Below are 25,704 nucleotides of genomic sequence, written 5' to 3' on the forward strand. Positions count from 1 at the left end.
TGAACAAGTACCAAAACCACCTCCACTTATGAGAAGGGGACCAGGGAAAACAGCCATTCCTGACAGCCAGAAACTGTTTGGCCACTGGCAGGGATAAAACTCTGACCTCTATACAGCAACAGTCTGTTCACCTTTTCAAACATGAGACCACAAGAGAAAGAACTCAGGATGAACCCACCACTTGGATAAGTAAGTTCAGGGAGGTCTTATAGTTTCTACCAGCCATTCACCTTCTCAAGTAATAGGCTCCTGGCTCTACTATATAGCTGTGTAACCCTGGGCAAGTTTCCTTACCTTTCTTGGTCTCTATGTAGTTTCCTTCCCTGTTTAATGAGAATAAGAAAAGTAACCACTTTGTAGGATTGTAGTGAGGATAGAAAGAAGTGACTACTTAAAAGTCTTAGAACAGCTCTAATACACAGGAAGTACTATTGCTATCGTTAACAGAAATAAACTTTCCCAATAGTCCTCTTGCCATTCTGTGGTCACAAAAAAATAGCTGCCCGACGTGGATTCCCCATGAAGGAGGCAAATGAACAGTAACAACACAACATGAACTACATGGCAGGTAGCGGCAGTGGCCAACAGAAAATTAGACTCCTAATAGTCCTGCAGTAATTCAGATGCACCATCCTGCTGGACCAGTTACCTAGGAGACATACCCTCCCAGGTGACTAGGGAGCAGTGGGTGAGACGTCTTGGGAAGCTGGAGACAGTGCACCACTGATTAAATGAAACCAGTGATCATCTTCTCCTTTAAGAAAGACTAAACTTGACCTATGACCTCTCATCCTATGAAACAGAGAACACTGCTTCTCTGGTATAACACCAAGAATTTTATGTGACTCAAGAATGAACTTTGATGTGAACTGAGGGAGACAGGATAGCAGGGACTTTTATTTTATTTAACATTTGTTTAGATTTATTTCATGTCTTCTTTTCAAAGGGATAATAGCAATTAAAAAATCAAAAGAGAACTTAATAAAATTATTTATTCTTAATATATAGAACATAATTTTAAGATCCCATATTGCTTATTTTTCAAAGCATATTTATTTCCAAGTCTTTGAAAGTGGACTTAAAGGAAAACAAAGACCAAAAAAAGAGGGGGATAAAGGTGTGGAAAATAAAAATAATTTAGCTCTATTTAAGGCAGATTATTTAATATGACAGCAGGTACATCCATGGAAGTTTTCTGGGAGGAGAACCATATAATTTCCACTTTGTTGCAAAGATTAAGGCAGTCAAAAGAATCTGAAAAATATGTGGTTTAAGATCAAGCTCTCCTGCTCTGAATGTACACCAAAACTCCTGATTACACATATATACCACATATATATCAACACAGAAACACAACAAATATCGGTGATAGAGTTATATTAGATATTCCACGATAATTCTGGAGGAAGAAAGTCTGTTTTGTACAATACAGATGGAGTCAAATGCCTTTGGAAAAGTGCTGGTTAAAAAAGGTCCTCTATGTTATACTCAAGAAGAAATCATTCCTTTCACTGTTGACGTGGAAACAAGCTTCGCATGGTAAGGACCTTTACTTACGTAAATCCTGAGGCTCAAATAACATGGGTTCCCAAAGATTTCTGCAATTGTCTTGGAATTAGCAAGTGCTTTTACTAGTTCATACTTGACATCCTTTGAAGCTTTGTCATATTCCATGAATCAGTCCTTCACATATTCTACAAAATCTGGACTGTTAAACAGAGGCTTCTGTGCCCAAGGTTGGTTTCCAACAGCCATGAACACTTTTAAGGCAGCACAGGAAAGGGTTGATTACTGATGCCACCAAAAAGTTCTAGTGGGTCCTGAGATAAAAAGGAAAACCAGGATTCTGTCATTCTCAGGAGATCGTCAGTTTGCTGCTCAGGTGATAAATACAGAAGAGATGAAACTGCATCCAAACACCTAATTTTTGTTTTCTGTTGATATTCCTTGCTTGATGTCCTTTTCTCACTAGCAAGCATTTGAAGCAAGTTCCTGTTTTCTGTAAAACAGTTTCCTACAATACCAGACTCAACAGATCTGTTGAGATCTGTGCTGGTTTGAAAGGATTTATGTACCCTAGAAAAGCCATTTTTTAATCCTAATCAAACGGTTGTGGGAACAACTGTTTCTTCTAATCCCTATTCAGTACTACAGGTTGGAAACTTGATGAGGTTATCTCCACAGAGATGTGGCTCACCCAATACTGGGTATTAACTTTTGAATAGAGGAAGATATGACTCCACCCATTCCAGGTAGGTCTTGATTATGTTACTGGAATCCTTTAAACAAGAAAACTTTGGAGAAAGCTTGAAAGTGATAAGAGTAGCAGAGAAAGATACAGAGTCCACCAGCCAGCAACCTTTGGAGGTGAAGGAGAATGCCCCTGGGGGAGCTTCATGAAGCAAGAGGCCTGGAGAGGAAGCTAGAAGATGTTGCCATATTCTCCATGTATCTTTCCAGTTGAGAAAGAAACCTTGAACTTCATCGGCCTTTCTTAAGTGAAGGTAACCTCTTGATGGTGCCTTAATTTGGATGTTTTTACAGACTTGCTTTAATTGGGACATTTTCATGGCCTTAGAACTGTAAACTTGCAACTTAGTAAGTTCCCCCTTTTAAAAGCCGTTCTGTTTCTGGTATATCGTATTCCAGCAGCTAGCAAACTAGAACTAACTACTACAGCCAAGTTTCCAAAAAGCTTCACAAACCCTGGCAAATAGATAGAGAAAGGGTCTGAATCTGTCCCAGCAATTAGGTTAGAGATTCAGTCAATTATGCCTCTTTGTGCAAGGTTCTGTTTTCCATGATGAGTATAAGGCAGTGATGCCATCACTCCTATACAGGACGCTCTGACCAGCACATCCTCACTCATCAGCTCTCTGAGGAGCTGGGTTACCAATCCAAAGGTGGCAGAGTAGTTTAAAGATTCTGGCAACACAGAAGAAGTCTCTTCTCATATACCTCATATACCCCATACTGAACAATGTCATTTGTTTTCACTACACTTTTCATATCTTCCTGCAATTGCTTTCAAATAAAGCCTCCAGTCCAGATAGCATTAGTAAGATTCTTGCCAGGGATTTGGTGGTTGCTTTAGCTACAGAAAGATTCCCTCTACCAAAACAGTACATGATTTGTTTTAATTACTCAAAAATTATTTAGAATCTCAATAACAGCATCAGAATATTAATCAGTTCTTCCAACCTAGGACAGAGTGAGGATTTTCACAGAATCATCAGGATGAGTAAGTCTTCTCTGCAGGTCAACTCTGAGGTTCCCAGCCATCTGAGCTGGCTCCACAGCTTGGAGCAATCTCTCCAGAACGGATATAAACAAAGCATCTGCTCACGAAGGTGGTTGCTGGCAGAGATTGCACAGCAGCATGGCGTGTAGCACGGACTGAAGCATGCAGCTCCTCTAGTGCTTCCAGGCCACTCACCTCCCTTGGCAGTGCCAGTGTCTGGGCTGCCACTGTGCCCCTGGGATTTCATTTTTATTAATTACAGTCAAAATTTACATATTGCAAAAATATATTCCCTCCACTTCAGCGGCTTTTAATCTTGCTTATTGATTTTATTTTATTTTCTATTTGCAAAATCAACCACTGGCCAAATTTGAGCATCAATATAATGATAGTAGCAGATTATAACCAATGAATAAAATAGGAAACCATGGATCTTACTAATATATGTAGATGAACGCATTGAAAATTTGTTGAGGAAAAGGATATTTACATAGTTTCAAAGTACTTCTGAAAAATACTTACTGATTACAAGGGAAAAAGGAAGAACGTGAATGTGAAAAAAGCCTGGCAGATACTGCCTTAATCAAGGGATCAAAGTGAACGTCATCGGAAATGGGGCAAATCGAAATTATGCCACCTGACAGGATGCAATGAGAAGAGCATAGCTTCTGTGATAGTCCTGCTAATGATACAAACCCTAAATCTAATTAATACCAGAAAAACTCAAATTGAGAGATATGCTAAAAAATAACTGGCCTGTAATCTTTAAAAGTATCAAGATCGGAGTAGGCCGCGGTGGCTCAGCAGGCAGAGTTCTCGCCTGCCATGCTGGAGACCTGGGATCCATTCCTGGTGCCTGCCCATGCAAAAAAAATGACAACAAACAAACAACTAAAAGTATCAAGATCAGGAAAGGCAAGGGAAGGCCAGGAATTCTTTCTGACTGAAGTCTAAAGAGACCTGATAACTAAAAGCAAAGCTTGCCACTGGACTGGATATTTATACTATAAAGGATATTACTGAGGATTAAAAGGGAATAATGTATCAATGGTAGTTTCCAGATTTTTTATTTTTCTTCCTTTTCTTTCTTGTTAGTAGGAAATACATTAAGTACGGGAGGGTGATAGTCATCACTGTTGGCAACTTATTCTTAACAATGGTTTGAGAAAAAAAATTTGTACTTAAAAAGAAAAAAGACATGCTCACTGTGCTAGTCTGAAATTGTTATGTACCCAGAAAAGTCATATTCTCTCAATCCGGATTCATTATAGTAGGGTGGGATCTTCTGATTAGGTAGTTTCCATGGAGACATGACACACCCAGTTGTGGGTGTGACCTTTTGATTAGATGGAGATATGACTTCACCTATTCAAGGTGGGTCTTGATTAACTTACTGAGTCCTTAAAAGACCTGACACGGGGAAATATTTTGGTAAAAGCTGAGACACGGACATTTGGAGATGCAAACAGAAACACGTTTGGAGATGGAGACTGAAATAGCCCAAGTGCTAAGCAAGGACCACAGAAATAGCCAGAACCTGAAAAGAACTCTCTGGCCCTGGGAGAGGCTAAGTTAAGAGATGAAACCCAAAGTTTTGCCCCAAACAGCCAAGTTAGGACACGCAGATGCCGAGAGGAAGCAACTGGAATCAGAGGCTGGAAGCAATGGAACCAGGAACAAGAACTAGCAGATGACCAGCTATGTGTCTTCCCATGTGACATACATTGGCCTTTCTTTGGAGTCAAGGTAGTTTTCTCTGAATACCTTAGTTTAAACATTTTTAAGGCCTTAGAGATGTGAACTTGTAATTTAATAAATTCCGTTTGTAAAAGCTGATCCATTTCTGGTGTACTGTATTTCGGCAGCAGTAGCAAAACTAAAACAGTCACTAAAACTAAATTGTGAGGGTTCAACACAGACGTTGAAGAGTGTTGATATTCAACACAGATTTTGTGAGCAGCAAGGCTCTGTGCTAGGAGGTGACACACATGCCTGTTTTGACAATCTTTCCTTTCTTGTTTCTACATCCCCACCAAAGGAGCATCCTGCTTTAGACACCTGAGGAATGTACTTACTTGGGCAATCTAGCTGTTTCTTGAGTCTTGAAGCCTACCTTGATTTAGAGAGGGATAGATCTTTTCACAACTGAAAGTAAGCTTATTGGAAAATAAAATGCTAATGTAAGGAAGGTGCCATTATCTCAAAGAAGCTTTATGTTTGCTTTGATATATGGACCCTCAATGAGTCAAGATAAAATATTTAGTAAGGCATTTGACTATAATATATATATATACACACATCAGAGAGAAGTTATTTAAATTATATTAGGATGAATTTCAATTAAATTCCAGAAAGGCAAAGACTATTAAATATACTGGTTCTTTCTTGTTATTCAGGGTCTCACCTCAAATGTCACTTCTTTGCCTTCCCCGAATACCAAAAAAATTCCACCCATTAAGTCACTCTCTATCCTACTGCACTATTTTCTTCCTAGCATTTACTACTATCTGAACTTCTTGTTCACTTGTTTGCATGACTACTATCTTTCTCTCCTTAAGTAAGAGACCAAGGACTTCATCTTATTCAACACTGTGTTCCTAGAACTTGGAGCAGAGGCTGGTACAATCTCAATAAATACTTGAATCAAGATAGAATGTGGAATCTGTTGACCAATTATCTCTAAGAACATGTCAGTCAACCTTATTATTCAGTGATATTCTACTATTTGTAATAATTAGGATATCTACATAAATTACCTAAATTTTTTTTTAACTCTTGGTTGAAACACTGCATTTATAATGGAAGCTACAAATCTACTCGAAGGTAATTGAAGATAGCCTTTTCATGAAAAAAAATCTCTTAATATATTTAAAAATTCCTAAATGATATATATATTACGGAATGGTCTAAAGAACTATGTGAACTTTGCTACCAGTACAAGACAACACTCAGTAGAGAAACTGAGAGAAAGTCCTCGGAAAATTTTATAGCAAGTTTGTATTGCTGTGATTTTCTATTGTATAATACAAAAGTATTGGTCTATAATACTCTGGGAGAAAAATGGTCCTTCACCAGAGGCAAGTTTGAGGAGTGTTCATCTATAGCTTATTCAAAAATGTATTAAAATGTTACAAACACGTAACTATAAGACAGGTGTTCTAGTTTGCTAGCTGCTGGAATGCAATATACCAGAAATGGAATGGCTTTTAAAAAGGGAATTTAATAAGTTGTTAGTTTACAGTTCTAAGGCTGAGAAAATGTCCCAATTAAAACAAGTCTATAGAAATATCCAGTCTAAGTCATCCAGGGAAAGATACCTTGGATCAAGAAGGCCAACGAAATTTGGGGTTTCTCTCTCAAGAGGAAGGGCACGTGGTGAACACAGAGTTTCTCTCTCATCTGGAAAGACACACGGTGAACACCATCAGGGTTCCTCTCTCATCTGGAAGGGCACATGGCAAACATGGTGTCATCTGCTAGCTTCTTCTATTGGCTTCCTGTTTCATGAAGCTCCCCGGGAGGCATTTTCCTTCCTCATCTCCAAAGGCCACTGGCTGGTGGACTCTGCTTCTCATGGCTGCGTTGTTCTTCTCTGCTCTTCCTGAATCTCTCATCTTCAAAATGTTTCCTTTTATAGGACTCCAGTAAACCAATCAAGACCTACCCAAATGGATGGAGACATGCCTCCCCTAATCCAGTTTAACAACCACTCTTGATTGGGTTACATCTCCATAAAGATGATCTAATTACATACAGTACTGAACAGGGATTATTCTGCCCTTATGAAATGGGATTTTGATTAAAACATGGCTTTTCAAGGGTACATACATTCTTTCACATTCACATTGGTAGACTCCAACACAACAGGTAAAGATTAAAATTTTAGAAAATACAAAGTATTGGTGAAGCTATGGGACAACAGGAACACTTATACATGGCTGGTAGAAATGCAAACAGGTACAACTTTACAGCATATGTGACCGTATCTGTTAAGACTGAGAAGTACAACCTTACAAGCCATTCCTAGTTGTGTACCCCTGAGGAAACACATAGATACACAGGAGACACATAAGAACGTTTATAGCATTGCTGTTGTGAGAGCAACATATCAAAAATAGCTTAAATGTCTATCAACACAATAATGGGTAAATAAATTGTGATCTATTTAAAAAATAGGATACTATACAGTAAGTGAAACTGAATATATACATTTCAACATGGATTAATCTTAGAGACATAATGTTGAGCAAAAAAAAAAATTAAGTAGAAATTCATTTATATAAAATTTAAAGTCATGTAAAATAATAGTATTTCACTAGTATTTTCTAGTTTTCAGCAGATTTATTACATAAGTATTTCAAGTATTTTTGTGCAATAGTAAATGTTACTGTTTTTATAATCTCAATTTCCAAGGATTTACTGACAATTTACTGAAATATAACTGATTTTTGTATATTGACCCCATATTCTGCAACCTTGCTAAAGTCACTTAACAGGTTTAACAGATTCTTTTCTAAATAAACAATCATGGTAACTGCAAATAGAGACAATTAAAAAAAATAGTATACATATATACACACAGTGACCCCAAAGGACAAGAGTGAAGGCCCAGGAATAGTGAAACAGGGAAGTTAGGGAAAACCAGTCCTCAGTTCTCCTTCCTCACACGATAGGTTATTAAGCTGATCACCACTATGGACAACTGAGGCTCAATCCTTCAAGAGTCCTTTGAGAAGCTGGGAAGAAATGCCTCAGTATTGTCAGCCGGAGTATCAGGAGATGGGTCTACTTATTCACTGGCTTTAGTCCCCCCTTGGGCAAGGGTTGCCCTATAGGCTGTGAACTACCTAACACTTCCAAGTCTGCGCCTGAGTCAATAGAGCCCAGCAAGTTCACACCGACGGAGAAGCGCTAGGAGAGAAAGGGAAGCATACAGTGTAGCTGAGGCTACACCTGCACACAGCTGGTTGCTGTATCAAAAGCTAGAGTGAAAAAGTGCAAGAGGACATTAAGTGGGGCAAAAGAGGTGTCCAAAATGTGCATATACATATGTGCACACACATATTTGTATGTGCGTTTGTTTATATATAATGTATGCATATATACATATATATATATATATAATACATTACAAAGAATGCTAAAGTCAAGAAAAATGGGTTCTAGAACAAGTTATATTACTCTGCATCTCTGAGCCTGTATAAAACATAGAGACTTTGATTCGATTTCTTCTAGCCCTAAAGTTCTTTGTTCTCCTGTATTTAAGACTAGTTCCTAGCCTTGAAGTAAACTAAATTTTACCGATTCTGAGCCAGAATGGCATTATAAATTCAATTAAATAAACATTTATTGAAATTTTATTGTTCCAAACACTGTTAAAAATACAGTTCACTATAACATAAACATTCTTAGTCTAAATCCTTTTTGATTATTGATCCAGTTTACTATTTACCATATTCGTAACTGTTTTTTGTTGCTTTGTTCTTTTTAAATCTCCTTTTTCAATTTCTTAATTAATAAAATAAATCACTTTCCTCAAAGGATTTTACTTCTTCTGGATTGAAGGTTGTGTCAGAACCATCCAACAATTAATTTAGTCTGAAAATCACAAGATCAGCTCATTCAGTTGGCTTCCAAATAACACCTGTTTTTCTTAAATGATAACCTTTATTCTTCTTTAAATGGAAGGTATAGAACCAAATCCTTGATAGAAAGATTTAAAAAATAGTACATATATGATTATACAAACCACAAAGTAATTTGCATAACCACGATCATAATTTCAGATTAAATCTCCATACATACTACTTAAACCTCACTCAGCCTATAATTCTGTTTCTTGTTCACAGCACCACATCACGAATCCTCAACAACCATCTTATAAAATCCACTCATTTAACAAATATTTTAACAGATACTACTCCTCTTGTATTAGGAATTCTATTAGGTGCTGAGTGAGACTGATCAAAAAGTAAGACTAGGATAACAAAACTGAGATGTTACAATATACCTCAACTATCAAATCAAATGTCCTATGGTGCAGCGGTTAGTAGAACAGTTATATATACAAAGGGTAGTAATTCATAAAGGGACCATAATCAAAAAGCCATACTGCATTTCTTTATAAAGTCAGCCCTATCTAGAATATTGCTTTGTATCAATATTTACTGAGTTTTTTCAGAAACACAGACTTATACAAAGCAGAAAGAACAAAAAGTACTATTTTTTACAATATAAAATCTATATTGTATTTTGAAAATACCACAGGTTCAAATTAGAAGCAAGCCCAGTTTTTCCTTATTTTAAAGGTTAAACCTGGGTAAAAAACAACAAACAAGTAAGTACAAATATGCAGGGATGAATGCAAATCTGTAAAATACTACACCTGAAGTATTCCTGATGGAGCTTTGATTAGCTGAGCATACACAGAAAAACTATCAATCATGCTGGATAAGCCTTTTCCTCAGTTTATTTTTCCTACGGTTTATTTAGTCCCCACTCCCCAACATACACTTTTTAAAGCAAACATAAAGCTCAAATCCAGCAATCTAAAATGAAGATTCACCTATATGAAAACGGCAACTGTTCATTTAATCTACTATTCAGAAGAATGTAAATGCTTATTCCAACAATTAGAGTTATGAAGACAAAAATCTTTTCAAGTCAGGAGAAAACTAAAATTCTTTTGAAAATAAGGTACTTAATTGTGATCAAGGTTATTATGCCAAAGGATAGGCTAAGCCTACTTAAAATTAGGCCCAAGAGTCACCCCCACAGAACCTCTTTTGTTGCTCACATGTGGCCTCTTTCTCTAAGCCAACTCAGCAGGTGAATTCACTGTCCTCCCTGCTACCTGAGACATGACTCTCAGGGGTGTAAATCTCCCTGGCAATGTGGGACAGAACTCCCAGGATGAGCCAGGACCCAGACTTAAGGGACTGAGAAAGCCTTCTTGACCAGAAGGGAGAAGAGAGAAATGAGACAAAATAAAGTCTTGGTGTCTAAGAGATTTCAAACAGAGCCAAGAGGTCATTCTGGAAGTTATTCTTATGCATTATATAGAAATCCCTTTTTAGTTTATGGTGTATTGGAGTGGCTGGAGGGAAGTACCTGAAACTTTTGAAATGTGTTCCAGTGGCCTTGATTCTTTCTTTTTTTTTCCTTTTTTTCCCCAGTGGCCTTGATTCTTGAAGACAATTGTATAAAGATAAAATTTTTACAATGTGATTGTGCGATTGTGAAAACCTTGTGTCTGATGCTCCTTTTATCCAGAGTATTAACAGAGAAGTATTCAAATATGGATAAAAAATAAATAAATAATGGGGGGGATAAGGGGTAAAACAAATTGGGTAGACTGAAATACTGGTGGTCAATGTCAAGGAGGGGTAAGGGATATGGTATGTATGAGTTTTTTCTTTTTTCTTTTTATTTCTTTTTCTAGAGTGATGCAAAATGTTTTAAAAATGATCATGGTGATGAATAAACTACTATATGATGATATTGTGAGCCACTGATTGCACACCATGTATGGAGTGTTTGAAGATTTGTCGAAAAAAATAAAATTAAAAAATAACAAGATTACTGTGCCAGAAGGTTTTTTCTTTTACACTTAGGTGGATGACCTGCATAAATGGATTATTCTGAGAAAAAACTGAAGAAAATAAGACATTTACAATAAGAAGAAAAATGTACAGGAAACATTTTATTCTTCTCATATCTTATATCTAATTGATGATCCCCACAATTTTATAATATGAGCATTTAATATTTTGTAGTTTCAGATATTACCGTAAAGGCTATTACATCAAGCTTGCTGTGACTAAGAATTATAAACAACCTGAAGCCCACTGAACTCTACAATAATTTCTGCTGAAATTAATTTCCAGTGTAAATTTAGGTTAGATATAATCCCCAAATGGTTCTTAAAATGAACACCAACAGTGGCTATAGGGAAGTACCTGAAACTGTTGAACTGCAATCTAGTAGCCAATGTGACCATGTGATTGTGAAAACCTAGTAGCTGATGCTCCCTTTTTTTAAAGAGTTTTTTTTAAATTTATTTTGTATTATCAAACCAAAAAACAACATACAAACATGAACATTCTTAACATACAAACATTCTGTGTATGGTGTACAATATCATCAATATGTATCACAATATCATCACATAGTAGTATATTCATGTATTAGGTTAGGGTTCTCCAGAGAAACAGAATCAACAGGAAATACCCATAAATATAAAATTTATAAAAGTGCCTCACGTAACCGTGGGAACATAGAATTCAAAATTCATAAGCCAGGCTGTGAAGCTGACAACTCCAGTGGAGGATCTGGACGAACTCCACAGGAGAGGTTCGCCGGCCAAAGCAGGAAGAGAGTCTGCCTCTTCTGAATCCTCCTTAAAAAGCTTCCAGTGATTACATTAAGTGTCACTCATTGCAGAAGACACTCCCCTTGGGTGATTACAAATGCAATCAGCTGTGGATGCAGCCATCATGATCATGATTTAATTCTATGAAAAGTCCTCATAGCAAAAGACAGGCCAGCACTTGCCCAACCAGACAAAAATAAACCACCACTGACCAAGTTGACACATGAACCTGACCATGACAATTCATCACTATGATCATTTTTTAGAACATCTGTATCACTCCAGAAAAAGAAATAAAAAGAAAATAGAAAAAACTCACATATATCATACCCCTTACCTCTCCCTCTCACTCACCAATAGTATTTCCATCTACTCAATAGATTTTAACCTTTGTTCTATTTTTTCTCTATACCTCTTACCATTCCCTTTCATTGTTCACTAGTATTTCAATCTACTCAATTTATTTTAACATTTGTACCTCCTATTATTTATTTATTTTTAATCCATTTTTTAACTTTTTTTATTAATTTAAAAAAAATTAACAAACAAAACATTTAGATATCATTCCATTCTATATATACAATCAGTAATTCTTAATATCATCACATAGTTGCATATTCATCATTTCTTAGTACATTTGCATCGATTTAGAAAAAGAAATAAAAGGACAACAGAAAAAGAAATAAAATGATAATAGAGAAAAAAAAAACTATACGTACCATACCCCTTACCCCTCGCTTTCATTTACGACTATTTCAAATTGAATTTATTTTAACATTTGTTCCCCCTATTATTTATTTTTATTCCATATGTTCTACTCTTCTGTTGACATAGTAGCTAAAAGGAGCATCAGACAAAAGGTTTTCACATTCACAGAGTCTTATTGTGAAAGCTATATCATTGTTCAATCATCATCAAGAAACATGGCTACTGGAACACAGCACTACATTTTCAGGCAATTCCCTCCAGCCTCTCCACTACATCTTGAACAACAAGGTGATATCTACTTAATGCGAAGAATAACCTCCAGGATAACCTCTCAACTCTGTTTGGAATCTCTCAGCCATTGACACTTAGTCTCATTTCACTCTTCCCCCTTTGGTAGAGAAGGTTCTCTCAATCCCTTGATGTTAATTCTCAGCTCATTCTAGGGTTTTTCTTAGTCCTTTGATGCTGAGCCTCAGCTCATTCCAGGATTTTTGTCCCACGTTGCCAGGAAGGTCCACACCCCTGGGAGTCATGTCCCATGCAGAGAGGGGGAGGGTGGTGAGACTGCTCGTCATGTTGGCTGGAGAGAGAAGCCACCTCTGAGCAACAAAAGAGGCTCTCTTGGGGGTGACGCTTAGGCCTAAATTTTAAGTAGACTTGACCTATCCTTTGTGGGGTTAAGTTTCATGTGAACAAACCCCAAGACTGGGGGCTCAGCCTATAGCTTTGGTTGTCCACACTGCTTCTAAGAATATCAAGAATTCAACTTGGGGAAGTTGAATTTCTCCCCACTCTCACCATTCCCCGAAGGGGGCTTGCAAATACTTTTCCAGTCACTGATCAAATCATTCTGGGATTCATCGGGGGATCACTCTGGACAAATCAACAAAATCTCATGTGCTACCTGAGATTCCAAGTACTTATGACATTCAATCAAACTGTTTACATGAGTTATTTAATCCATATTTTTTACTCATCTGCCAATATCGTAGATAAAAGGAGCAGCTGATACTCCCTTTATCCAGGGTATGGACAGATAAGTAAAAAATAAAGACAAAAAAATAAATAATAGGGGTAGATAATGGGTAAAAAGCAATTGGGTAACTTGAAATACTAGCAATCAATGAGAGGGAGGAGTAAGGGAATGGGATCTATGAATTTTCTTTTTATTTATTTTTTTGGAGTGATGCAAATGTTCAAAAAATGATCATGGTGATGAATATACAATTATGTGATCATATTATGAGCCACTAATTGCATACTTTATGTGTGAAGATATCTCAATAAAAATAAATATTTTAAAATTTTTATTAATAAAACCAATCAACAAACAAAACAAACATTTTAACATGTGAACATTCCATACTTGGTGTACAATCAACGTCTCACAATATCATCACATAGTTGTATATTCATCACCATGATTTCTTAGAACATTTATATCACTCCAGAAAAAGGAACAAGAAAAAAGGAAAAACTCATACATACCATACCCTTTACCCCCTCCTCTCACTGACTACTAATATTTCCCTCTACCTAATTTGTTTTAACATTTATTCCCCCTATTATTTATTTATCTTTAATTCACATTTTTTACTCATCTGTCCATACCGTAGATAAAAGGAGCATCAGAACAAGGTTTTCACAATCACACAGTCACTTTGTGAAAGCGTCAGTAAAAATATTAAAAAAAAAAAAAAAAAAACAGCAACAAGAATTTGCCCCTCAGAGTAGTAAACAAAAAAAATTCCTAGGCTACAATTAAACAGAAAAAATTGAAGTAGCTAAGGCTGTGATGTATTTTGAAAGAATTCTTATAATTCTGAGATAAGCTATTAATACATATGGCTTTTTACAATAGCACATAAACAACATAAGTTAATTTTTATAACATGAAAATTCAGGGCTCTTAAAAAGTATGTGAAGGAACTTAAAACAGGGACTCAGATACCTGTATGCCAATGTTCATAGTGGCATGATTTGTGATGCCAAATAATGGAAACAACCCAAGTGTCCATCAACAGATGAATGGTTAAATAAAACATGGTACACATATGTAGTGGAATATTATTCAACCATGAAAAGGAAGAAGTTCTGATACAGGCTACAACATGGATGAAACATGAAAATATACAAAGTGAAATAAACCAGACATAAATGTACAAATATTTATGATTCCACTTACATGAAATCCATGAATAAGCAAATTCATAGGGACAGAAAGCAGATTAGAGGTTGCCAGGGGCTAGGAGAAGGGGAAAATAGAGAATTATTGCCTAATGGGTATAGAGTTTCCGTTTGGAATGATGAAAATGTTTCAAAATGGATGGTTACCCAACATTGCAAATACAATTAAAGCTACTCAATTATACACTTAAAAATGGTTAAAATGGCAAATTTTATGTTAGTTATATATGTTACCACATATATAACTTATTTTTTTGCATGGGCAGGCACCAGGAAATGAACCCAGGTCCCCAGCACAGCAGGCGAGATTTCTGCCACTGAGCCACCATCTCACCGCCCAACATTTTTTTTTTAGTATGAGAAAACTAGGAAGGATGATTTCAAGATTTCTAAATTATGACTGAACTTGAGAAAGAAAACTGCACTTGTAAACAAAAACAAATGTGAAAGATTCAAACTGACAGTTAAAATCCCCCTCCCATGCGCCACTTAATCCTCTTACAGGGTTTCCTGCAAGGGCGTCGTAAAAGGCGGCTCCCAGCTCTGGTCTCTCCTCGCTTCACTGTACACATGTTGTCAACTGATCTTCCTAATGATAGTTTTGATTGTCACTCATCTGCTCAGAAATCCTCAGCAAACAGAAGGGAAAGCTGCTGAGCTCGATGAGCCCACATTCACCTTCCCAATCTGATTTCTTTCGACTTTGCCTACATACCCCCTAGATGCCAGCCACACGGAACTGCTGGCTACCCCTGAGATGCCCACACTCCGATTCAATTCTACTGCCCATTCTGTTCCCTTTGGTTGAAATTCCCTTTCTTATTCCTGCTAAAATCCTATCCAACTCGCAGCTCTTCCCAATGCCATCTCCCCATGAAATCTTTTCTTACAACTGGCTGTGATCTTCTTTCCTTTGACACCTCAATGTACTTGCAAAGGTCTCTAAAGGCACTCATAACATAATTACCTGCCGTCTCCACCATAAGACTGTAAACCATCTGAACCAAAGCTGTTAATTCATTCCCCATCCCCTGAAGCAACTTCAACAGCTGACTCAAGTATGTTTTGAGTCAAAGTATATTGAATTGTGCTCCAAGGAAGTCCTTGGAAGGAAAATACTTTGAGTGCACAAATAGAAAAGTAAAGGGCTGGGGAAAGTACTTTGAGAAAAAGCATCAGAAAAAATTTATAACCAATGACAGAAATATTTTACTTTTGTAGGACTGAGACCTATAGGCATGATGGAAAAACACATAAAACCTCTCTCTTTCCAATTAAATAATAAAGAAGTGTTACCTTTTAAAGATAAATTCATTCATATTCCCCAAACAAGTTGTAGAAAGTAATAAAATAAATATTAACAACTCTGTTACAATGAAATAAAAAAGTCCTAATAGCTTATATGTAATTATACTCCCAACAAAGCTTAAAATAATTCCTTCTTTTGCAAATTTACTCCCTAGTAATAGGACGCCAGACTAATAATCACTAGCTCTTCTTTAACTAAAGTCTCCAAAAAAATGAATGAATGAATGAGATTTAAGAAAACTTGATTCAGTGTTCTCTATAAGACAGTGCTTCTCAAAATATTTGTATGAAAGGACTAGGTTTTAAAAATTTCCTACCTGTTGCAGACTGATATCCTATAAAATACATAAAAATGTTGCAGCGATATTTAAAGGATGGCATACATTCTCTGTTCTTTTTTTTTTTTTAACATGGGCAGGCACCGGGAATCGAACCCGGGTCCTCGGGCATGGCAAGCACTCTTACCTGCTGAGCCACCGTGGCCCAACATTCTCTGTTCTTAATCTGTCAGGGAAAAGTAACAGACTTCACAAACAGGCACTAGTCTGCTCTAAGCTTTTCTCTGAATCCACCTGTATTCAATACGCTACCAAATGAGGGGAAAGGTAGGTAATACGCCTACCTTCTGCTCTTGTACCTCAAACACTGCTTCGTGGACACTGCAAGCAAAAAGTGAGGTAGGCAGGTCACTTAAATCCATCATCTCTTCCAAATCATCTTCATTTTCACCAAAAACCATCTCTTCTTCTTCTTCTTGGTCACTGCTACAGAGATCTGATTGGCTGTCATTCCAGGATTTCATAGTGTCCCTTAGCACTGTTCTCTAAAAGCAGGTATTTTCTGTTTTTAAAGTTCTAGGATGTCTACCAAGCACCCACTGTTTAAAAACAAAAACAACACAGAGATAAGACTTTGAAGGCCAAATAATGTTCCAATCAGTCAATTTTTCAAGACAGCAATTTATCAAATGAAACAATTTTATTCAGTAAAGATAAAACAGCCTTTAAATCAACTCATTACAGTCCTCCTAAATAAATTCTATATATACTAATTTGATTTGCTTAGTGCATTTTACACAATACATCTCACTGGCCATAATACATTAAGAAAAAAGAACAAAAAGTTTTTTAGTAAAATCGGAAAAAAAGGACAATACAAAATAAGATGGTATCAATATGTACACTAGTTTACAAGTAGCATGAAGGAAAATGTGAACCAGAACAGACTTCACATATTTGTTTTGAGTGTTAGTTCTACAACACTGAAACTGGCACAGCAGAATAAAACCCACACTGATTCACTCACCATCTGTACTCTGAAACATGGTCTGTCATGGGCCGACTTAATTCTTCTTAACCAACTGGTTCTTTTTCAATATACTCTCAATATAATTTTCAGTATTGAAAATTTATATTTTCAATACAGAGTAACACAGAACCAAATGTTCTACAGCAAGTCAGTCTTTGTTAATGGGAGAAATATTTACAGTAGGCAAAATTTTACATACCAGACAATCAAAAAGATGTCTTTTTTTCTGATCATTAAAAATCTTCAGTGTTAGCATGGAGCTGACAGTGTCATGCTACAGACAATGGGACAGAGTCTTAACTATAGCCTTTTATGGGCTATTTATGCACCTGTCTGTCTTCTCCAATGAACTGCGTATCACACCCACCAAGCAAAGTGCCCTGAACATCATATACCTGAAGATGCTGGAATGGAATATAAGAAACACCTATCAGGCACAAAAAAATTAAGTGATTATGATTATTATTCTCTCAATATTATCTAATTTGTGATTTTCCCTTTCATTTCAAAGAATACAAAGCTGCATGTTTACATACAGCACATTACAGAACAGAAACTATAAGATAAAAATAGGTGTTTCCCCCCTATTATTCTACTATATCAATCAGAAAAGACTACTTCTAAAAAGTATAATTTTTACTCAATTTTATAAATATTTTCTGAGTGCCTATGGCATGCCAGGTATTGGCGGATACTGGACAAATATAACATGGCTCCTCTCTTACCTTCAAGGAGCTCCCACCAAAGCAAGGATTCTCCCCCTGCAATGATGCTAAAGCACTACTCTCTTAAAGGACCATGTTCCATTAATTGTCTCCTATATTTTCAATTTCTCCTTCTCTACCTATTCCTTTCCCTCAGCCAATATAAATATTCACGATCTACTCCCCACTTTCTTAAAAAGAAACCCTTCCATTTGGAGTCTATCTTTCCCTCAATCTACCCTTCTTTCCTTCACCTTTCCTTCCAACTTTCTTGAAAGTGTAATCTATATTTGCTATGTTCACTTTCTCAATTCCAGTCACTCCTGAATTCAGTGCAGTTGGGCCTCTGCCACTGCCATTTGGCTGAAACAGCCCTCATTATGGACAGAAATGCTTCCCTAATCATTGGAACCTACCTCTGTAGTAGGACCTTACCACCCATCCTATTCATTCTCAGACCTCTCAGTGCCCCTGCTTCCTGGTTGCAGCCTTTCCCAGCTTGCCTTCCTCATGGGTTCTTCTTTCTCCACTTTCTCCACTTATCTTTACAATTTAAGTCTCTTTGAGGTTTCAACCCTGATTCCCTCCCGCTTCCTCATCTTATTCTTCCTGGGTGATTTTATCCACACCCAAACATGTAACAACATAACCACCAGTGGTTCTCAACATTTTTTCCTGCATCCCTATGGTTCACATGCACAAGAAGTATGTATCAACACTGTCTTCATTTTGCACTATGATTCTTAAGCCAGAAAGGATGCTACCACAGCTGAGAGGAAGACAAAGCAGAATCTTAGAGAATAAAGGAAAGGGGAAGTTTGGAAAAAGGACCATGTCCCCAAGGCATAATAATCTGCATTTCCGTCTTTCCTGCCCATGCACATTGAAAATGACCAATCTATATGACTTTCGAATTTACAAAGCCAGACTCATTCCCTCCCTCCTGAGTTTTAGACTAGTATTTTTAGCGTTCTATTGATCATTTCTACCAGAACAGCCCACAGAAATGACAATTTTTTCTTTTCAAAAACTTATTCCTTTAATTAGATTATTGTTCTGGAAATCTCCAATCTGGAAGGTGGATTTGGGGGCTGGGGTGGAGGGACAGTAGCTCATCATGGCTTTCACTGTAAGCTTTCCTTGAAGACTAAGTGGCCAGGTAGTTCGTAGCTCTCATAGCTGTTCATTTCTCTGCTATATACTCCCTCCCCACCCCCTCCTTTTTTTTTTTTTAGTATGGGCAAGCACCGGGAAATTGAACCCTGGTCTCTAGCATGGCATGCGAGAACTCTGCCTGCTGAGCCACTACGGCCTGCCACCAACCCCCCCACCCCCCTTTTTTTAAAGTGCACAGGCCAGGAATCGCATTCGGGTCCCCCACATGGTAGGTGAGAATTCTACCACTTAACTATCCATGCACCCCCTCAGTTATAACTTATGACTATTTACTTACAAATCACTCCTAGTTACCAGACTGTGAGCCTTTGAATTCCTAGTTCCAGGCATAGTTCCTAGCTGAAAGTATGGCTTAATATGGATTGCTAAATAAAAGCAGATAGTATTGTGTTTACACCACTCATGTGGTAGTACAAACAAAATAAATTTTAATTTTGATGGATTTGAGACAGATTCTCAAAGGACTTAGAGGATACATAGAATTTCAGCAGGAAAAGAGTGCGGCCCATGCCAGGCAAAGCACACAGTACATGAACAAAAGCAAAAAGACAAAAAGGTCAGCATGCCCAGAGACCATGTGACCTGGCCTGGCTGGAGTGTTTCGTGAGGGTGACTGCAAAAAAGTTAGAAAGGTACACATGGGCCAGTTTGCTCTGAAACAACTTATGATTTAAAAACCAGTCAGTATCAGCAGGCCACTGAAGGTTTTTAGACAGAGAAATGAAATAATCAATACTATTTAACTTTCACTATCACTAAAAGTTGGATGATCTTAATATTTTATCTCTTAGAGGCACTAATGTCTTTACCCCCCTCACACCAATCCATTAAAAGGGGGAAGAACATACTATGCCTGTTTTGTCGGAGTGTTGGAGAGCTGGGGAGCTAGAAATGGCTAGATTGTTGAAATCTGAGAGAGCCAATCTATTTTTCAGAAGAGTTTTTGTTTCAAGTTCCTTCCTCCAACCCCTAAAAAGAAAGAAAGAAAAAAAAAATCAGAACACAGGAAATAATCCTTCGGTTAACTTAAAAAGAAATTCTTAGAATGTTATACCTTCGTTTCCTGTTTTCTCCCTTCATTTTTTGAGTAACTTTTTCTTTTGATATAATTTCAAAAAGAAAAAGATGTAAGAATAACACAAGGAACTCCTGTATACCCTTAAGCCAGAGTTACCATTTACTGACATTTTGCTTCTATGCTTTATCATTCTCTCTTTTTATACATATGCATTGTTTTGGAACCATTTCAGCATAAACTGGAGATTGTCTACCCCTTTACTCTCAAACACTTCAATGTGTAAGAACAAATTCATTTTCTTATATAGCCATGTTACAATGATCAAAACCACAGTATTATCTAATTCACAGCCTATATTCAAATTTCATCAATTATCCCAGTAATGTCTTTTATAGCTATTTTCCCTTCTCTCTAGATTTGCACTCTGGCTCCCCTAGTACCTTGTATTAGGTAAATTATTTAACCTCTCTTGTATTTCTGTTTCTCAACTATAAAATGCGGGATAATAATCACACTTACCCAACAAGGATAAGAGAGCTAAATGAGTGAATACATGCTAAGTGCTCAAAATAATGCTTTGCATGTAGTTAGTGCTCAATAATTAATTATTTTTATATAGACACAATCTATGGCAATGTACTGTTGGCTACAAAGAGCTTAATAACATCAGAACCACTGTTAGAACTGATGTTAATAAATTGAGAAAAATACATCTCCAAATGATCCAATTCCAAGAAGCAAAAAGGCAATAGAAATAAAAACACTTTGAATCATTTCAAGAAAACTATTCAGTGACCGACCTATCAATAAGATGAGATCCAAGGTAACTACTGGAGGTAATAATACGGCCCCCATATAAAAACAAAGACTTAAAAACAGAGCTAGCTGAACAAAAGCTAAAAGCCATGTGCCTTTTTATGGGCCTTACAGAATTGTTATGTTATAATGCAGTGCATTCCTTATCAGAGCATTAAAATTTAGATGATGCGATGCAAATGTACTAAGAGATGACGAATATGCAACTATGTGATGATATTAAGAATTACTGATTATATATGTAGAATGGAATGATTTCTAAATGTTTTGTTAATTTTTTTAATTAATAAAAAAAGTTAAAAAAAAATTTAGATGATGACTCTCTTGCTAAAGGTAAGCCATGAGTACTTTAGGATATAGCTTAGGTTAATACCGTTAACCATTCCATAATTTCCTTACATCATAAATGCATTTAAATTTGAATAGAAAGAGAGATATGATAAACATCAGCCAGTGAAAAGATGATCCTAGCACATTTGGGAGGAAATTAGATCAGTACTTATAAGGTAATTCAGCTAGTACTTAATATTTAAAGGGTAACTCGGTTTCACTAAGACCAAAGAAAAAATTACAAAAGGACATTGGTTCCATGCCATTATTACTGGAGTTGTTGCTAACTTCACCCACCCCACCATAACAAGACTAAGCTGTCCCTTGGTTTACTAACCCAGGGAAATACTGATGGTTCAGCAGAATGTGTTAAACCAATATCCTCCAGCTTCTGTAAGCAAAGGTCTGTGCTAACCAGGTTTTAGCATCATCTTCAGTACAACTGCAGCCGGGGCTGGCTTCTGGTAAATTGCTTCTTCATGGAAACATCAAATGAGTGGAAAAATTCCAAGTAGCATGACCATCTGCTCTGCTACAATAAGCCTCGTGACAAAACTAATCCATCAAAGCAAAATGTCAAGCACATTTCGTCCACTTTGCACTTTAAGTTCTGATCAGGATAAGGTAAATCCTTCTTCCTCTAGTCTTTTATATAAAATAATTTCACAAAGTAATATGCCTCTAAACTTTGTGAACATTTTCAAAACCCATACAGGACTTCAATACTTTAGCTAGATACCTCATTATTTTTCTAGTGTGTTTAGAATGCTACTGAACAACCCTGGAAGCACGTAGCATTCCACTTCCAGCTCTACAGGTGTCCTGCTGAACGACCTTGGAAAAGTCACTTGGCTTCTCTGTTTATGTTCCCTCATACATAAAATGGGGGAAATACTCACAGATGCTATTAAATGACTAGATTCCTTTAAAAAATATTTATAAATGTAGGCATTCCTTAAAAAAAAAAAAACAAAAGCCTCAGAACTGTCAATATTCTGAACTGCTATCATGAAAGCCTGTAGATTCTACTCCCTTTTTATTTCACCACTTACAGGTGAAATTTTAGTATTTGTATTTATTTAGTATTTAGTAGGTCTGGTAAAAATAAAGCTTGGTGCAACAGTAAAGTAAAACAGGTGAAAATTAGGTGTTTGTAGTCTCTGTGTGTTTCAGTGACCTATACCCTGTTTTCATATATAACCTAAAATTGGTCCTACTATAATTACAGAGTTTTAGAGTCCCTCCAGGAATAGTATTTGTTAGCACTAAGGACATAGTGGAAACAAACAACAAAATCAGCTGTCAAAACACATGAAATAATAGATGGATGCTACTTGTTTTGCTATATATCATTCACTTTTCCCCAATGTCACCTTTAAATTCTAAGGGAAAAATGGAGATCTGCAGTCTGACCTCTACCTCCTGTGGTTTTTTTCAAATCTAGTTAACAAAATGGTGTCCAATGTTAGGTCTTCCATTATTTCACAGGTATCAGTCTAATGGATTTTCAACTCACCAAATTTTTCATGATGTTCTGCTTAACTCTTTCAACCCGCAACTCCTCTAACTACCATACAATTTGTTTTCACTATTATCCTAACGTTCAAATATTTAAAAGCTTTACAAATGTTATAATCCAATAGTGGAAAAAAATATATTGTTTTCCCTAAAAGCACTGAAATCTCTTCCTCAGCTAAGAAAAAAACGGTTTGCCAATGCAAAAAAATGTAGAAAGCCCATTCCGTGGCTAAAGAATGGTAGTTTTCCAGCCTTTCACTGCCTTCCTGCACCAAAAGTTCATTTCTAGAATACAAATATAAAATCTACACCAAAACGGACAAATCTGTGTGACGCATAAATATCTAGATCTGGAGTCTGAACATTATGTATTTTCACAATTCAGTATTTTGAACCAGAGCTAATAAAATAATCTTGGAATTTTTTTTCATATAGAATAAAAGCAACAAATAAATCAATTGCTTTTCTTATCAAATACGACATCAAAGACTTCTATAAAATGCTTAGTTCAAATAAATGTTGTGTTCTGGGTAGATTTCAGTAAGACAGCAAAAATTTTTGGCTTTGAACGCCACACTAAAGCATCACGTTGAATAATCCTAGTTTGTATCTGAAACACAACACGGCTCTAAACTGCTCCCTCAAATAAAATCCTAATCCCTCCAGGCGATGATGAGATTTTGCGGCGGAAGCTGCGAGGAAGGAACTTCCAAACAGACTACTACTGTTCTACCTCTTCAGGCAGCAGAAGGAAACAGATATCCAAGTTTCAAGAAGTTACAAAATAAGTAACGCGATGATTATGCATGCATCCTGCTGGGGACAGGGAAGGAGGCGAGAAAGGGGGGGGGCTGCCAACTTCCGGCGGTCCCTGTCTTTCCGACGGCACCTCTCCTGCTTTCGGGAGAGGCTGGGCCTGTCATTTTCAAAAAGTCAAACAGCTGTTGGGAGAAAAATTGCTGGTGGAGAAGAGAGAAAAGCATGTTTTCTGTTTTGTTTTGTTTCATTTTTCAAGACCCCACCCCAAAGGCTGCCAGACAAGAATCCTGGGCGCGCGATGGGTTGAATCCGGAAGGCAAGCGCCGCGGCAGCATCTCTAGGGTCTCGGGCCCGGGAGAGCCCACCTCTCCCGGGCATCTCCCGACAGTTTCTTTTTTAACTTTTCGTATCCCCTTTCCCCCACCCGCTCCACTGCCGGCCACGAAACCTGCTTGAAGATGCCGGGCACCAGCCCCACCCTGCGAAGGGGCGACTCACCTGCGCGCTTGGCCGCTGCAGGAAGGGAGGAAAGAGGCCCGGACGACCCGACGGGACTGTGGAGGAGTCGGGGCGCCGCGAGGAGCGAGGCTTCGCAGAGACGCGGCGGGCTGGGATCCAGGAGGTCGGGCCGCTGGGGGCCGACAGCAGAGTCGGGTGCGGCGCCAGCCACCCGCAGCCTCGCCGCCGCGCTCTCAACGCCGGCGGGAGCGCCCGCCTCGGCGACGACGCGAGCAGAGCTTGGAACGGAGCGAAACAGCCTGCGTCGCGCGCGCGCGCCCCCGGCAGGGCGCGCTCCCCCGGCAGGGCCGCGCGCGGCGCAGGCGCGCGGGGCGAGCCGAGCCCAGACGCCCGTGCAGGAAGCAGCCCAGCCCCTCGCGCGCGAGGGCGGGAGGCGGGGCGGGCTGGGGGAGGTGGGGAGTGGGGGCGGTTCTGGCCGCGCGCGCGCACCTCATCCCACACAGCTGTTTTCCCCTCAGCTGTCTGTGAGGGGCTGGGGGCTGTCACGCTGGGTCAGGGGCTTTAGGTGCCCCCCGCCCCCCAAAACGGGACCTATGGTGACCTTCTCGTCTTCCATCGTGACCAGAAATAATTTATCTCCTTTTTCTGCTAGCCCCATTATGTCGATCACAAGAACAGTTAATGGGAATATTATTAACATTTGCTGAGGGCCGGTTACTGTGTACACTGAGCCGAGTGCTTTGCGAACTTGACCTCATTTAACCTCACAGTAGCCAGCGGACCGGATATCATTACCCCTGTTGTATAGATGGGGAGGGGCTTCCATGGGCCTAATTGCCCGAGGGGGGACCACTAGCAGGAAGCTGAGCAGTAGGGAGCACCCTATAATACGACTTGCCTCCCGGCCTCAACCACTGAATGATGCTGCCTCCTCCCCGCCCCCACCTCCGGCCTCTTCCTCTTCTTACTCCTCTTCACCCTATGCTTTATGTACCCTAATAAGAATATTTACATTTCGAAGCTGTATTTTCAGTTTACAAAACACGGTCTTGCTTGATCCTCTCCACGGCCCTGAGAGAGGCGTGGGGCCTAAATGCACATATCTTACGAACGGGGAGAGTAAAGGTCCAGGCTAGGACTGGAATTTACCCTGGCAGGTTTTTGTTTTTCGTAATTTTTTTTTCCAGGGCAGTTGAGCTGGTGTCTTTTTCCTTAGCTCACGGAGAGGGAAATAGAGGCACAGTGCCGGAAAGGTCACGTACCACCTCCCATCTTTAAGGATGTGCAGATAGAAGAAAATCAGTTCTGATCACCCCGTGCATGGCTCTCTCAGAGGCAAAATGAGACAAACTGAAGGTAAAAATAAAGAAAACAATGTTGCCAGGCTCTCAGTACCCGGGCCATGGAGCTGGAAGGACTAGACTATAAAGTGCACAGAATAGTCTAACTTCTGTTAGATTTAAACTAAAGTAACTGGATTGGATTATGATCTCTGCAATTGACCTCCAGTATCATCACAGAGGTTTGTCCAAGAGATGGCCTCTTCTTGCTTCCTGCTCGTTGCTTCTGCTGCTTGCAACACTGCTGCCCAGCTCCCCACTTTGACCTAACCATGTTGTCACTTTTATTCATTTAACAAAGTTTATTGAGAGACTATTATGTAAAAGCAACTTCTTTTATCAAGGTCACCCTAAGAACCACAATAACTCTTCTCCAAATAATTTTTCTAACACAGAATTTCTGCATAAATTGAATTTGGAAACTTCTAAACCTCAGCTTGGGGGTCCATGATGCATTTTAA

At 38.3% G+C, this 25,704-nt stretch overlaps 1 protein-coding gene and 2 pseudogenes across 1 annotated transcript in view; all 3 read right to left on the bottom strand.

Annotated features, from left to right (window-relative positions):
• RCAN3 (RCAN family member 3) overlaps window positions 1-24,159 on the bottom strand; it is a 41,647-nt gene extending 17,488 nt beyond the window's left edge. The window contains exons 1-3 of the mRNA XM_077150815.1: window positions 23,943-24,159; window positions 19,852-19,972; window positions 16,438-16,692 (exon numbers count right to left, since the gene is read on the bottom strand). Of these exons, the coding sequence (XP_077006930.1) occupies window positions 16,438-16,617 (180 nt within the window). The 5' untranslated portion in view covers window positions 16,618-16,692; window positions 19,852-19,972; window positions 23,943-24,159. The remainder of the gene's footprint in view (window positions 1-16,437; window positions 16,693-19,851; window positions 19,973-23,942) is intronic.
• On the bottom strand, window positions 1,100-2,005 carry LOC143655023 (26S proteasome non-ATPase regulatory subunit 5 pseudogene; annotated as a pseudogene).
• On the bottom strand, window positions 1,932-4,372 carry LOC143655033 (26S proteasome non-ATPase regulatory subunit 5 pseudogene; annotated as a pseudogene).
• Window positions 24,160-25,704: the final 1,545 nt, after the last annotated feature.

The sequence above is a fragment of the Tamandua tetradactyla genome, chromosome 2 (assembly GCF_023851605.1).
Source record: "Tamandua tetradactyla isolate mTamTet1 chromosome 2, mTamTet1.pri, whole genome shotgun sequence".
NCBI lineage: Eukaryota > Metazoa > Chordata > Mammalia > Pilosa > Myrmecophagidae > Tamandua > Tamandua tetradactyla.